The sequence below is a fragment of the Babylonia areolata genome, chromosome 20 (assembly GCF_041734735.1).
Source record: "Babylonia areolata isolate BAREFJ2019XMU chromosome 20, ASM4173473v1, whole genome shotgun sequence".
NCBI lineage: Eukaryota > Metazoa > Mollusca > Gastropoda > Neogastropoda > Buccinidae > Babylonia > Babylonia areolata.
In genome coordinates, this window is record NC_134895.1 from 21,407,928 (window position 1) to 21,421,312 (window position 13,385).

At 47.3% G+C, this 13,385-nt stretch overlaps 1 protein-coding gene across 2 annotated transcripts in view; it reads right to left on the minus strand.

Annotated features, from left to right (window-relative positions):
• Positions 1-4,103: 4,103 nt before the first annotated feature.
• Positions 4,104-13,385, minus strand: part of LOC143295304 (uncharacterized) — a 76,414-nt gene continuing 67,132 nt past the window's right edge. For both annotated transcript variants that reach the window (XM_076606928.1, XM_076606929.1), the window contains exon 2: positions 4,104-11,095. In XM_076606928.1, the coding sequence (XP_076463043.1) occupies positions 6,202-10,506 (4,305 nt within the window). In that variant the 5' untranslated portion in view covers positions 10,507-11,095 and the 3' untranslated portion in view covers positions 4,104-6,201. The remainder of the gene's footprint in view (positions 11,096-13,385) is intronic.

Below are 13,385 nucleotides of genomic sequence, written 5' to 3' on the forward strand. Positions count from 1 at the left end.
GTGTTAGTGCTAGTGCTGGTGCTAGTGTGTGTGTGTGTGTGTGTTTTGATGTGTGTGTATGTGTGTTGATGTGTGTGTGTGTGTGTGTGTGTTGGTGTATATGTGTGTGTGTGTGTGTGTGTGTTTACTGACTCATGCCAACATCCTTTCTTCGGCGCACTCTCCTCCACCCCACCACCCCAACCCCTCAGCCTGAGCCCTCCCTCCCCTCCCTAACTTCCCCCTCCCCCCGTCCCCTAACACCCCTTGCCCCCCCGTCCCCCCACATACCCCATATCCTAAAATGTTCAAGCTTTCTCCGTTATTCTTCCATTTCATCTTCTGCCTACATCTCTAGCGTACCAAAAGAACAACAATATAATTGTTATCTATATATTTCTTTCTTTTCTTTAAGTTTGCCGTGTACATTCATTGTTACCAAGTTGTGACAAGTCGCTTGCTAACTTGCATACCTGGACATACAGAGACGAGAGGCTTGTCTACATCGAGCACAACCTGAGAAAAGAGAGGGAGAGAGACAGACAGACAGACAGACAGACGACAGAGACAGACAGAGAGACAGACAGAGACAGAGACAGAGTCAAAAATTTTACTGATCTGATACATCACATAAAGAAAAACAGAACTCTAAACTATCATCACTCCAGTAATAAAAATACGCATAGGCGGAAACACACACACACACACACACACACACACACACACACACACACACAGCGCGCGCGCGCGCCATCTCTTGGTTGAATGAGAAAGGGGAGTTTATTGCACATAAATTTTGTTCTATTTTGTAGCGTCGTATCGAGTGCCAGAAACAGGAATATCATTGGTATCAAACATGTAGTGCTACACAAGCCTCATTTACCACCTCTAGTGGGCTCTTCCATCCAAAAACAATGAAACTGAAAATGTGCTTGACTTAACATGTGTGATCAGGAAAAAGACACAATTTAAAAAAAAATTTAAAAAATAAGCCTTCAGGGGTGAGCGGGGATGGGGTGAACTGAAAGTATTCGTGAGGAGACAGACAAATTTTTTTGTTTAATACCAACATTATTCTGCAGCCTGTATACATGTGTGTCCAAGAAGTGAAAAAACAAAACCATGTTTAGAACCATTGCAAGCTGTGTGTATGTCCAGGTAGCATAAAATCCACTATCAATGACGCTAAAATAAAATAGAATATCTTAAAATGATTTTAAAAAATAAAATAAAATAAAAACGCGGACAAAGTCTACAAATTTCAGCCGAGAAAAACCCAAACAACCTCACTAGTCAATTCACACACCAAGAAAAGTTTCTTGAAGTCCTCGAAAATATTTGTCCCTGCCGTCCTTGATGTACATCACTGAATAAAACAAGAGAGTAATTTAAAAAATCCGTCTGTAATATAGCCAATTTTTGTTCTTGAAGAATCAATATCGATATAGATATATATATATATAACAGGAACGATAATGAAGCTTGCCATTCTTCCAAAGGCCGTACATAAGAAAATGTTCAGTGTATAGTGTGAACATTTTGGTTTTGTATTTTTTTTTTAAATGCCGCTTGCATATCTTGATCAGAGAGAGAGACAGACAGGGAGACAGAGAGAGAGAGACAGACACAGACACAGAGACAGAGAGAGAGAAACAGAAACAGAGACAGAGACATAGAGATTTCACACCCTCGTTTCACCAACATCAGATATGGAACGAAGGGTATGCTGAAGGAGAGGGGCAGAGGGAGGGAAGGATGGGACACCACTGCACTAGACTTGTGCACGATTTGAAAATTAAAAAAAGGCTCATGATTGGCTGCCGCACGGCAAGGAAGCCGACATGGTCACGTGACTTCCTGCAGGTTCACTCACTACACAGTCAGTCATACCTGCACGGAAAGTGTGTACCAGGGAAACTCCAGTGCTCCAAACACGATGAACAATACTATTTTGAAACCGACATGAATCAATGCATGTTCATAAACAAAAACGAAACTGAAAAAAGGGGAGTGGGGAGAGGGTTGGGGGGAGGGGTGTGGAAGGAAAATGAAAGAAAGAAAGAGAGAGAACACATCAAATGCACATGATGGTTAATACTAAACATGGATACAAAAGAACGGAGAAACAATAGATAACTTTGTGAGAACATAAACACGTCAATAAATAAATAAATAAATAAATAAATAAAGCTTGGGAAATTATTTTTCAGTCCTTTTCATAATATATATAATACAAATACGCATGGGTATGCCGTCCGAAACGTTTCTCCGTGTGGTGTAAACATCTGTTCACGCATGTACACAAAATGTATTGCAGTGGGGAGAGGGAACAAGACAGGGAAAGGGGGAAAATGTGTGAAAGAAAGCACGCCTGATGTCAATCCTCAACAGTACATGTACACAGACAAGTGTCATCGACTTGATAAATTATTACATGATTCAACCGCTCCAAAAGGAACACTGCAGTTCACGGCAAACAGTCAACACCACACTCACACAAGCAAAACAAAAAACAAAAACATGTCATCACATCACTTGTTTTTTTGTTGTTGTTTGTTGTTTTTTTTGCAAAAAAGAAAAAAAGTTCAATGTTTTGTTCATCAAAAACTGCACACGACAACCATAATCATCTACATTATCTACAACTTTGTAAATCGAACTTCTCAATGAAAACAACAAAAATTTAAAACAAAAAAATTAAATGGCCCGTTGGGGGGTGGTTAAACCATCGTAAATCAAGGATTCATGCTTATGACATCTGGGAACTCCACCAAAATAACAAAACCAAACCAAAACAAACAAAAAAAAAAAAGCAAGCAAATAAAAATGTGACCTCATGAGAAATGAACTCCGGAAGAAAAAAAAACATAAACAAAACAAAAAACCACCACCGTTCACAAAAAAGGATAAGGTGCTACGATTCAGCCATGTTTGATCTGCAAGCATTCCAGTGACATGATTCATAGGGATGGGGGTGGGGTGGGGGGGGGGGGGGAATTAGATGCTGGGGCCCATTAAGGGTTAATAAGCAGTAACTTCTTCCTTCCATCCACTCCACTGATGACAGACAAAGAAATTTAATTTATTTCTTTATGTTGGTTCCTGTTCTATGCAGCAGAACACAGTTTTAAAAAAGTCATTTTAAAAATAAAAGAATTGATCAATGAGAAATGTAACAAGACGGAGGTTTGGGAGGCAGGGGAGAGTGAATTCAGGAAGATTATTTTTTGTATCATTTAAGAAAAGACAGAAATGTGTACATTGCTAAGTGGGCATTCAATTTTAAAGGAAAGAGAAAAATTTACATGGCTATGTTGTAAACAAATATTGAAAATAAGAGAAACAAACCAATATCACCACGATAAAGAAAACAACACATTTCAACAGAAATTACATAACTGTGATGCTATCGCCTCCCTTTCCCTCAAAAAGTGAAAGTCGAAAGCAAGACATCCAAAGATGTCATACGAATAACACGCAGTGTTATAATGCAATGAGTACCAAATCAAAACAAAAAAGATAAACTGTTTGCTACAACGTTCTACAACAGAAAATAAAATTAGTTATTGTAGGAATTTGGAATATTAATAACATCTAAAAGAGTTCTCTGGTACTTTCACCAAAAAAAATATATACCTTGCTGCCTTTATACAACACAGAAGGAACAAGCTTCGAGACGATAATATTATATCATCCAGTAGTTGTCAAACAAATAATGCTGGATGTAGCAGGAAGCAACACAGAAGGAAAAATAGAAGTAAGAGAGAGGTGAGAGAGAGAGAGATAGAGACTGAGACAGAGAGACAGAGAAAGAGGTGAGAGAGGGAGAGAGAGAGAGAGAGAGAGAGAGAGAGAGAGAGAGAGAGAGAGAGAGAGAGAGAGAGAGAGAGTGATAATAATGATAATGACTATGATTGTGGTAACGATAACGGTAATGGGGAAATAACTATGATGGGTTAAAAAAAAAAAAAAAAGAAATAATATTGTAGGTTGCCAACCCCAGCGCAGAATCAAAAACATCTGGAATATTGCGTGGTGAAGAACAATGTGGGTCAAAATCATTACTGCAATAAGTTATGGGTCGTAGAAGAAGAAGAAGAAGAAGAAGAAGAAGAAGAAGAAGAAGAAGAAGAGAGAGAGAGAGAGAGAGAGAGAGAGAGTACCACACTGCAACAAGTTATCATCGGGGTCAGAACAAACAAACGAAAGGAATTAGAACAATGTGCCGGGGTGGGATGGGTGGGGTGGAGTTGGTGTTTGGAGAAGATGGAGTGAGCGAGGTGGATATCGGTGTTGTGGAGCATCAAGCTTGGAAAAAAAAGGGGGAATTTGACTGGTTTTACTGGAGGGTTGAAAAATCAAAATGTACAATAAACATAATCGAGTGAAATATAATCAGGACCAGGGCGGGGCACTGAAATTCTTGAATTGCACTCGAGAAATATCCTGTGGATACTAGGCATCACATCTATAGTGTAGAATATAATCATAATGAATAATATTATTAATAATACCTGAGGTCATGTCTGGAAATTATTCATGTCAGTGTCACACACACACACACACACACACACACACACACACACTGGAACCAAAATAAAACAGAAAAAAATAGTCACACAAAAGCAAGAGGGCAGGATAAAAGTAGATAAAGAGTACACAGTATTACGGAATTCACCCCCCATTTAATAATATGTGTGTAACAACAGCCATGCACTGGATCAAACTAATCAGTTCAACACGTTTATCCAGAAAAAAATAATAAATGGAAGGGATCAAGTTTGATACAATGAAGAACAACATCTGGTGGACAGCTTTCGCATCCAGATTGTGATAATGCTGTGTCCGTCATCTGAGTCAAGTTGCTTCTTTACAGTATCTAAACAGTTCAGAATATTCCACTCGATATTCCACATGCCCTACAATTTTTTTTTTCTTCTTCTTCTTCTTCTTTCTTTTCATCATCTCATGTTTTACTTTCTCTGAGGATTAAAAAAAAAAAAAAAGGTCCAGGGGTGGAGGGAAACAGGTGCTGCATCATTTCTTCAGCGTCGCTTTGTGATTGGTTCTCCCCTCCCCCACCTCCATTCACAGGCAATACAGCTGACAAGTCAAAAATCCACTACGCCAAGCCTTGAGGGGTGAGGGGGTAGATGTGTGGCGGGGGGGGGGGGGGAGGGGGGATGGTGGCGGAGGTAGGGGGAGGGAGGGGTGAGGACACGGGGTATTGTGATCTGTACAGTCCACTCTCACTGTCCTAAAACACAACAGCATCACAGAAACCCAGTAACATAAAAAAAAAAAATAAATAAAAATAAACACTTTTGCAACGTTGCTGGACGTGGACAGAGCCAGGACAGGAGAACAGGCGGGGAGAGCTGCGAGCTGAGAGTGAGTTCATAATGCCAACACTAATGCTTTTGTTATTGTGTATAAAGCGTGGGGGGGGAAACACACACACACACACATAAAAAAAAACCCACAGACTAGACTTCAAACTCTTCAAACACGCAGAGGGTCACCCTTCCTAAAGTCTTGTTCTCAGCGATGGAGAACACAAGTTTTGTCACTCCAAGTCCTCCTGTGGCCTGACTGGGGCAACAGGGCAAAGAGAGAGAGGAAGTGGAAGGTCATGGAAGAGTCACAACAACACACCATACTCTTGACTGGCTGCATCATCTCAACAGACTGCTGTGTTATTTTTAAAAAAACCACCTGGGTCTTGACGAAACAGTCTCCTAAAACGAGACACGTTCAGTGATACAAGTATACGTATTGCCCAAACTGTGATCAAAAACATGACCTGAAGCGTACCGTTTTCTCAGTATGCAAAACTGAGAAACGCGCAGTTCTTTGAGGGGAAAAAAAAGCGTGAAATGGGGTAAGAGAGGGAACGGCTGAAACTCGGGGGCAATTATTGTAACACAGGAATACTCATTTGGGAAAATAATTGTCACATTTCAAATCAAAAGACCTGCGAAACCGAGGTTTGCAGCAACGCTGAGGGAGCTATGTAACATGCTTTGTCAGATCGACAGCATGCTTGCTACCAGAGGGTCATTCTATTATATACGGAAGGAGAAGGAGGGAGGGTATTGAACCAAGGAATCAAGTTCTCCAGCCATGGAATTTTTCACAACACAGCTGTCATTCACTTCATGCTTTCTACCAGTTTGCCCACAACTTTGACAACGACCCAGCCAAGACCAGTGTCTGTTGACCTCACGGCGTGACCTCGGTCATGCGGAAGGGGGTGGGCACGGGCTCGTGCATCCGCTGGTGGACAGGCATGGCGGGCAGGAACTTGTCCAGAGTGCTGCCGTCCTCGTCCCCAGGCAGGTGGTAAGCCTGCTTCAGCATGTCCTCGGGAGAGGCAGGCCGCTCGTAAGAAGACTCCTCCACCGTGTCGTCCGAAGGGGGGCTGCGCATGTGGTCGTCCCCCAGCTCCCGTGCAGCGCTGGGGCTGATGGGGAGGTCTTCGGAAGGGGCGCTCTTCTTATGGCGGCTGCGGATGGACTTGCGGCGATGGAAGCGGGCGAGGTGGCTGTGCAGGCGGAAGAGAAAGGAGGTGGAGAAGGAGCAACAGGGGCAGAACAGTTTCTTGCCTCTGCGGAGCCGCTTGCGGGATACAAAGTCTTTCAGCATGTGAATGTGAGCCTCCCGCAAATGTGACTGACAGTACTGATAAGTGGTGAACCTTGACGGGCACAGCCCACACTTGAACTGCTTCAAACAAAGGGCTTTCTCGTTCAGGTCCATGGCGGGTTTCTGTCCGCAGGGAGCAACACCAAATCTCTGGTTTTTGCTGTTGGCCACAATGCCGTGGACGTTCTCCTCGTGGGCTAGCAGCTTGGACATCCAGTGGGTGTTGTAGGTACATGCACAGCACACATACATCTTCTGTTTTCTGACAGCCATCAGTCCCTGGTTCTTGGTGGCCGACTTCCAAGGCTTCACTGCCTTCAGCCCTACAGTTCTGGACGATCCTGAAGAGGTTATCACTGGCGGTCTGTAACCCGGGCTCTCATCCATGTCCAGTCGGACCTGGGCGTTGTGCTCGTGCATGAGGTGCAGCTGCAGGGCGATCTCATTGGGCATGAACTTGCAGCAGACGTGGCAGAACCTGGGCTCCATGGGGGCGTCAAACTGGCCGGGGTGACCTATCGGGGGCTGCAGAGCACACAGGTCCATGAAGGAAGGAGAGCACAGCCCGGCATGGTCCTTCATCATGTGAGCCGTCAGCCACTCATTGTTCTTGAATCTGCGTTCGCAAAGACCGCAAGTCACGCTCTCTGTGTCTCTGTTGTTGTTGATGCTGCTGCTGTTGTTGTTGTGCTTGTAAAGGTACGCCTTCTCTTCTTCACTTCTGCTGATCTTGGGTTGGTCTGCAGGTTTGGAGGACTTCTCTGAAGGAGGCAGAGGGATGCTCTGTGGAACCGACGAACCATCAGGTCGAGGAAACATGGTGGTGCCTTTGTCCATCAGGAAGTTATCTGGCTGGCTGGAGTGATTGCTGGATCCATCGTTCTCAGACGGAACTGGAGAGCCACTGGTAGGTGACAGGGAAGTGTCAGAAGGTGGGATGCCGTGCTTCTTCAGCTTATGCGTGCGCAGGAAGTACTTGTTACACACTTCCTTGTTACAGATATCGCATGTAACGCGCTGGGAGTTGCTGCTGGGGTCCTTCCAGCGAAACTGATGTTTCTCAAAGCTATCTCTGCTGCGGTTAAAGTTGAAACCGCCATTTCCATTTCCACCGCCGCCCATCATCATCGCTGGTGGGAAGTTGAACGGCATTCCTGGCATGGGAAGACCAACCAGAGGATTACCATTGTGGTTATTGTTCATGCTGTTGATCTTGCTGAGAGCTGGCTTAGGTCCTGGCTTAGCTCTTGATCGGTCTGGTGGGGGAACATCCACCTTGATACCATGAATGTTCTTCTTGTGGGTTCTCAGGAAGTATTTGCTACAAAACTCTTTCTTGCATATGTCACAATAAGCCTCAGGGTCGATGCCCTCCTCCACAAGCTGATCATGAGACAGGTTGCCTGTGGAGGTCGGCACCAATCCTGGCATACTAAAGTCAAGGCCTTTGAATGGAGGCTGAGGGTGTGATCGCCTGAGGTATTCATTGTTGATAGTATCGGACAGGAAGGAGGGGATCTCGTTAAAGTTCTTCATCGGGCCATACTTCTCCATCATTTTGAACTCTGCAGCGGGGTCAGGGTAGTCTCTCACCTCAGGCTTGGGCATGGACATGCCCATGGGAGCCGGTTTGGGGCTCATGGTCATGTTGAGGGGCTGTGCTTTGCTGCTGGGGGTGGTGGGGCTATGCTGCTGTTGCTTCTCGCCTGAAGACGTCTTCGCATCATCTTCATTGATGCCATGCATCTTCAGCTTGTGCGACTTGAGAAAATATTTGTTGCACAGGTCCTTGTTGCAAATGTCACAGACCACGCGATCTGCAAGCTTTGCTGCCACCATGTTCCCAAACATGGTGGTACCACCTGGACCGTTGGAGCTGCTACCGTGAGCGGAGTAGGCCTCTGCAGACATACGTCGTAAAGACTCGGAACTGGAAACGGGAACGTCGTATTTGTCGTATTTGTCGTATTTATCGTATTTGTCGTATTTATCGTATTTGTCGTATTTGGACAAGCTGCTTTCGTAACTGTCAGGGAAGGCCGCTTCCAGGTTCCTTCCATGCTCGGTGATCTGATGGATCTTGAAGGCCTGGGCGTTTGGGAAGTCTTTGTCACACTGGCGGCATGTCACCATATCGTTGATACTGGTCAGTGGCGGTGGACTGGACCTCCTGTAACCGTCTGGCTTCATATCTTTTGAAGGGGGTCGAGGAGGCATTACCATGCCATTGCTCTCGACCATGTCTCCCAGCATCTTAGCGTCGTGCGGCAGATCATCGCTAGGGATTCCATGCCGGTTGGCTTTATGGATCTTGAGGATGTAGCCGTTGTTGAATTCCTTCTTGCAGATGTTGCAGAACGTTTCTCGGTTGGGGCTCAGCTGGGACCCCTGTGAGGTGGGCGGGGTGGGGCTGATGCCGGACAGACTGCCGGGCAAGGGGAGTGGCTGGGACATGATGGGGGACTGCGGGGGGTGGTGAAGCTGGTGCGGGTGGAGAAGGGGCTGGTGCATGTTGCCGGCGGGGATGATCATCTGAGGCAGGAAAGGGTTGACCACCATGACGCCGGGGGGCAGGGCGGGCATGCCGGCCAGGCTGGGCATGGGCTGGGGCAGCAGCAGAGGGGAACCCATTGAAGTGGAGGACATGGGCAGGTCCAGCAGGTTGCTGCTGGCCCGGCTCCGCTTGGTGGTGGTGGGGCCCGTCTCTGGGATGATCCCGTGCACGTCCTGCTTGTGCTTCTTCAGGTAGTACTTGTTGCAGAAGCGCTTCTGGCAGTACTCGCAATAGTCCTCCATGCTGGAATCCTTGGGGGCGCTGCCTGAACTGCTGGAGCTGTTGGAGTTGGACTTGCCCTCTGACTGGCTGCTCATCATAACGGCCGACAACACTCTGGACACTTTTTCTGCTGTAGCCAGCTCCGACTCGGACTTCTTGCCGTTGCCAGAAGAAGAGCTGTCTGGTTTGCTTTCCTTCTTTGGCTGCTGCTCTTCTTGCTGTGCTGGTGGTGGCGGTGGCTGTTGTGGTGGTGGTGGTTCTTCTTGTCGCTGCTGTTGTTCCTGTTGTTGCTGATGTTGTTGTTGTTGCTGCTGCTGCTGTTGCTGTTGCTGCTGCTGCTGCTGTTGTTGATGGTGATGCTGTTGCAAAGGTGAAGAGGACAGGTCTAATCTTTGAGGAGGAGGAGGGGGCAGGTTGGGTTCTGTGGGTGTGTGGGGAAGATCGGGAGGGAGTGGAGTGGAGGGGGAGCTGCTGTCATAGATACCATGCTTGTTGGCCCTGTGAGTCTTCAGGAAGTATTTATTACAGAACTCTTTATCACACAGTTCACAGAAAGCGTCAGGATGGAAGATCTTCCCGCCGTCAGACTTCACAGACCGTCCTTCCCCGTTCTGGAAGCGCGAGAGATCCTGCTCAATCTCTCTGGGCTCCGGCTGAGGTTTGGGCTTGGTCAGGGACAAGGCCTGAGCCTGCTCCTCGGAGGCGTGGCCGTTGGACATCAGGGAGTTCTCCTGGTACAGCTCGCTGCCCAGCCTGTGGTAGGCGGTGGGGAAATCCGACTCCATCCTCGGCCTCTTGGCCACAGAGCCGTGGACGCTCTCCATGTGGTCGTGGAGGTTGGAGGAGCTGGAGAAGGTCTCCGGGCAAACGCTGCAGTTGTTGACGGAGACATGCATGTCCAAGGGAGCGTCGCCGCCGTCCTCCTCGCCCTCCGCCTCCATGCGGCCGTTGTGACGTAGCATCTCCTCCTCCTGGGGATGTCCCGGCGGAGGGGCGACTGGGAAAGACGAGTTGAAGGCGCCGGTCGTGGGGTCCATCCCGAAGGGGACCCGGTTGGGCTTCGTCTGCTTCCGTCGGCTTGCTTTCATGTTTTCCATGGTGATCATATCAATTCAGTGCACGAGGGCGTCCCAGTCTTCAGACAAAAAATAAAGAAAAGAAAAAAGTAACTGTTTGCCGGAGGACTGGATCGGACACAAACAGGAGGCAGTCACTATCACTGCTGCTCTGTAAGACACTGATGCGGGGGTAAACGGGAAGCTGAGGAGACAAGCCAACACACAGGGAATGGGGGCGAGGGAAGGTGACTAGGGGGTAGGGGGTAGGGGGGGGGCTTTCAGCGGTCGACGCTACAGTCTTGACAGCCAGACAAACACGATAAGGCTGCAGTGGAGGGATCACTAACCAGGTCTTGTTTTTTCTCTGTCCAAACTGTCCACACACTCATCTAACTCAATCACTCCTGGAGCCGCCCTGTCCTGTGCGCTGTTTCCCACAGTACGAAGTTAGTCGTGGAGGGAGGAAAGAAATGAATCACTGTCGTGTCTTCTTCAGGAGCGGACCGATCCTCGTCAGAGAAGGCGACGATGATGATGAAGATGATGACTGTGATGAAGATGATGAGCTGCTGTTGTCTTCAACCCGGACCCTGTTCCAAACGTCATCATCACTCCGGGCCTGCAGTCATCAGCCGTACTGCAACACACACACACAGAGGGGAACACAAAATAAGTAAACTGTCATAACGGTCGTGGTGGCCTGGAGTCACAATTGTGCTTAAAGAATGAAAGAAAAAAAGAAGAAAAACAAAAACAAAACAAAGGCAGTGCCTTTAAAAAAAAAAAAAAAATTCCATCATACAAAGTCTTCTCCAGTTCATACTTCAGAGTCTTTTAAACACACGCACACACGCGCCACCGCGCATACACGCACAAACACACACAGACACACACACACACACCACCCTTCAAAGTCTTTCTTTCTTTTTTTAACTCCATGTCTGTCCCGTCTCCAAGAAAACAAACCGCTCCCAAAGTCTTCCACAAAATTAGCTGTCCTCTTCCAAACCCCCACCAACAAAATGACCACCGGGGTCTTTAAATAAGTTACCTTATTGACCGACCAAGCAGTAAAGAAGAGAAGGGAGGGAGGGGGGCGTGGAGAAGGGACACAGAGAGGAAGAGAAAGACAAGAGAAAGACAGAAAGGGGGAGGGGGGACAAATGGGGGAGAACGGGGGCGAGAGAGTGCCGAGGAAGAGAGATGGGGAGAGGGGGCAGGGGGAGGGAGAAACAGGGAAGGAGAGAGAGAGAGCGAGAGAGAAAGACCAAAAAAAAAAAAAAAATGTCTGGGCTAAGGAGAGTAAGCAGCCAGGTGTGGCCTGAAATTTAAGCAGGGCTTTCATTATCTAGACATTAATTCTCTTTGGTGAGCGCCAGCAATGCAATTTATGGCTCATTTTGAAGGGAGTAACGAGGCAATTGTCAGCCACAATAATAACAATCTCAGGCCCGACTGGCCAATCAGGTCCGGGCCAATAGCGGCAGCAAAATGAGATTTTTTCATAAATAGATTTGTCTGCATGGTACACGACCCCAGGGGAGACAAATCCCATTTAAATGTAAATTACTTTCACCGGCAACCTTGGGTGCCGATCGGCATAGGAGGGGGGACGGAGGTGGTGGTCGGGGGACGGGGACGGGGGAGGGGGGTGGCAGGGGTACGAAGGGGGTGGGCGTAAAAGGGTGGGGGCGGCAATTTTTTTTTTTTTTTTTTACTACAACAAAACACACATGCACGCGCGCGCGCGCACGCACAAACACACACACACACAACACACACACACAAACACACACACACAAAGTACCTCCTCTCACACAGACACAACTGCGTGTAATGCTCCGACCACGACGGTGGTCAATTTTGTAGGAGAAGAAAAATCCTGCTCGATAAGTCATAAACACATTGACCACCAAAACAAAAACAAAACAAAACAAAAAATACAGCCACCTAACTCCTCCTCTCATCTTTTGTCACGTTCTTCTATCCCACACATCGAACTCGCGTCCACACAGAATTTTTCCCATGAAATATCACAGATCCTACATTACATGGACTAATCATATGAATCAGTTCACACGCTTTGACACTTCAACGACACTGAAACAAGCTCCTCACAGCTCATGAACTGGACACACAGGTCCTACCTGACTCCATACAACTAGCTTTCGTCGTTGCAGTAACAAGTTGTCGACATCACTAAGTGTTCGTGCGAGTATTCATGTGTGTGTGTGTGTGGACCGTTCATGTGTGACCACTCCACTGGGAAGAACTGGCTTTGAAAGAAGGAGAAGAATGAAAAAAAAAAAAAAAAAAAAAAAAGGTAAGCGGAAGCCAGTCTTAACAGTCGTGGAGGGTGGTCAATTGTGTGTGTGGTGAGGGGGGTAGGGAGTTGGAGCGGGAGGAGGGAGAGGGATGGGGAGGGAGGGGACAAGCCCAGAGGCCACACTACAACCTCCCCCCGCCCCCCCCACCACCCCCCTTTGTTGTTTTTGTGAACTATAATTACCCTGATAAATCACCGTGTCATAATTTGCATTCAGGTTTCAGATCCCCGGGCCCATGATAACTGACAGAAGGCAATCAATAACCCCGGAGGGGTTGTAGGGTGGAGAGGGAGGATAGGCGGAGGGAGGAGGGATGGGAGGGAGAAAGGGGGGGGTGGGGTGAGCTTACGACAGGCCTGGGCATATGTCACGCGTATAACCTCTCACCCCCTCCCCCCTCTCTCTCTCTGGCTCTCTCTTTCACTCACCCCCCAACTCTTCGGCACCACCACTAAGCTGCCCCCCTCTCTCTCTCTCTCTCTCTCTCTGCACTCCCAATAGTATGACGATGTTCCTCGACTATGGCTCCATCCTTTCTATTCCACAGATGGGACGCATCGCCCTTTCAGAACCAATACAGATAACATAAAAATAAAAAAA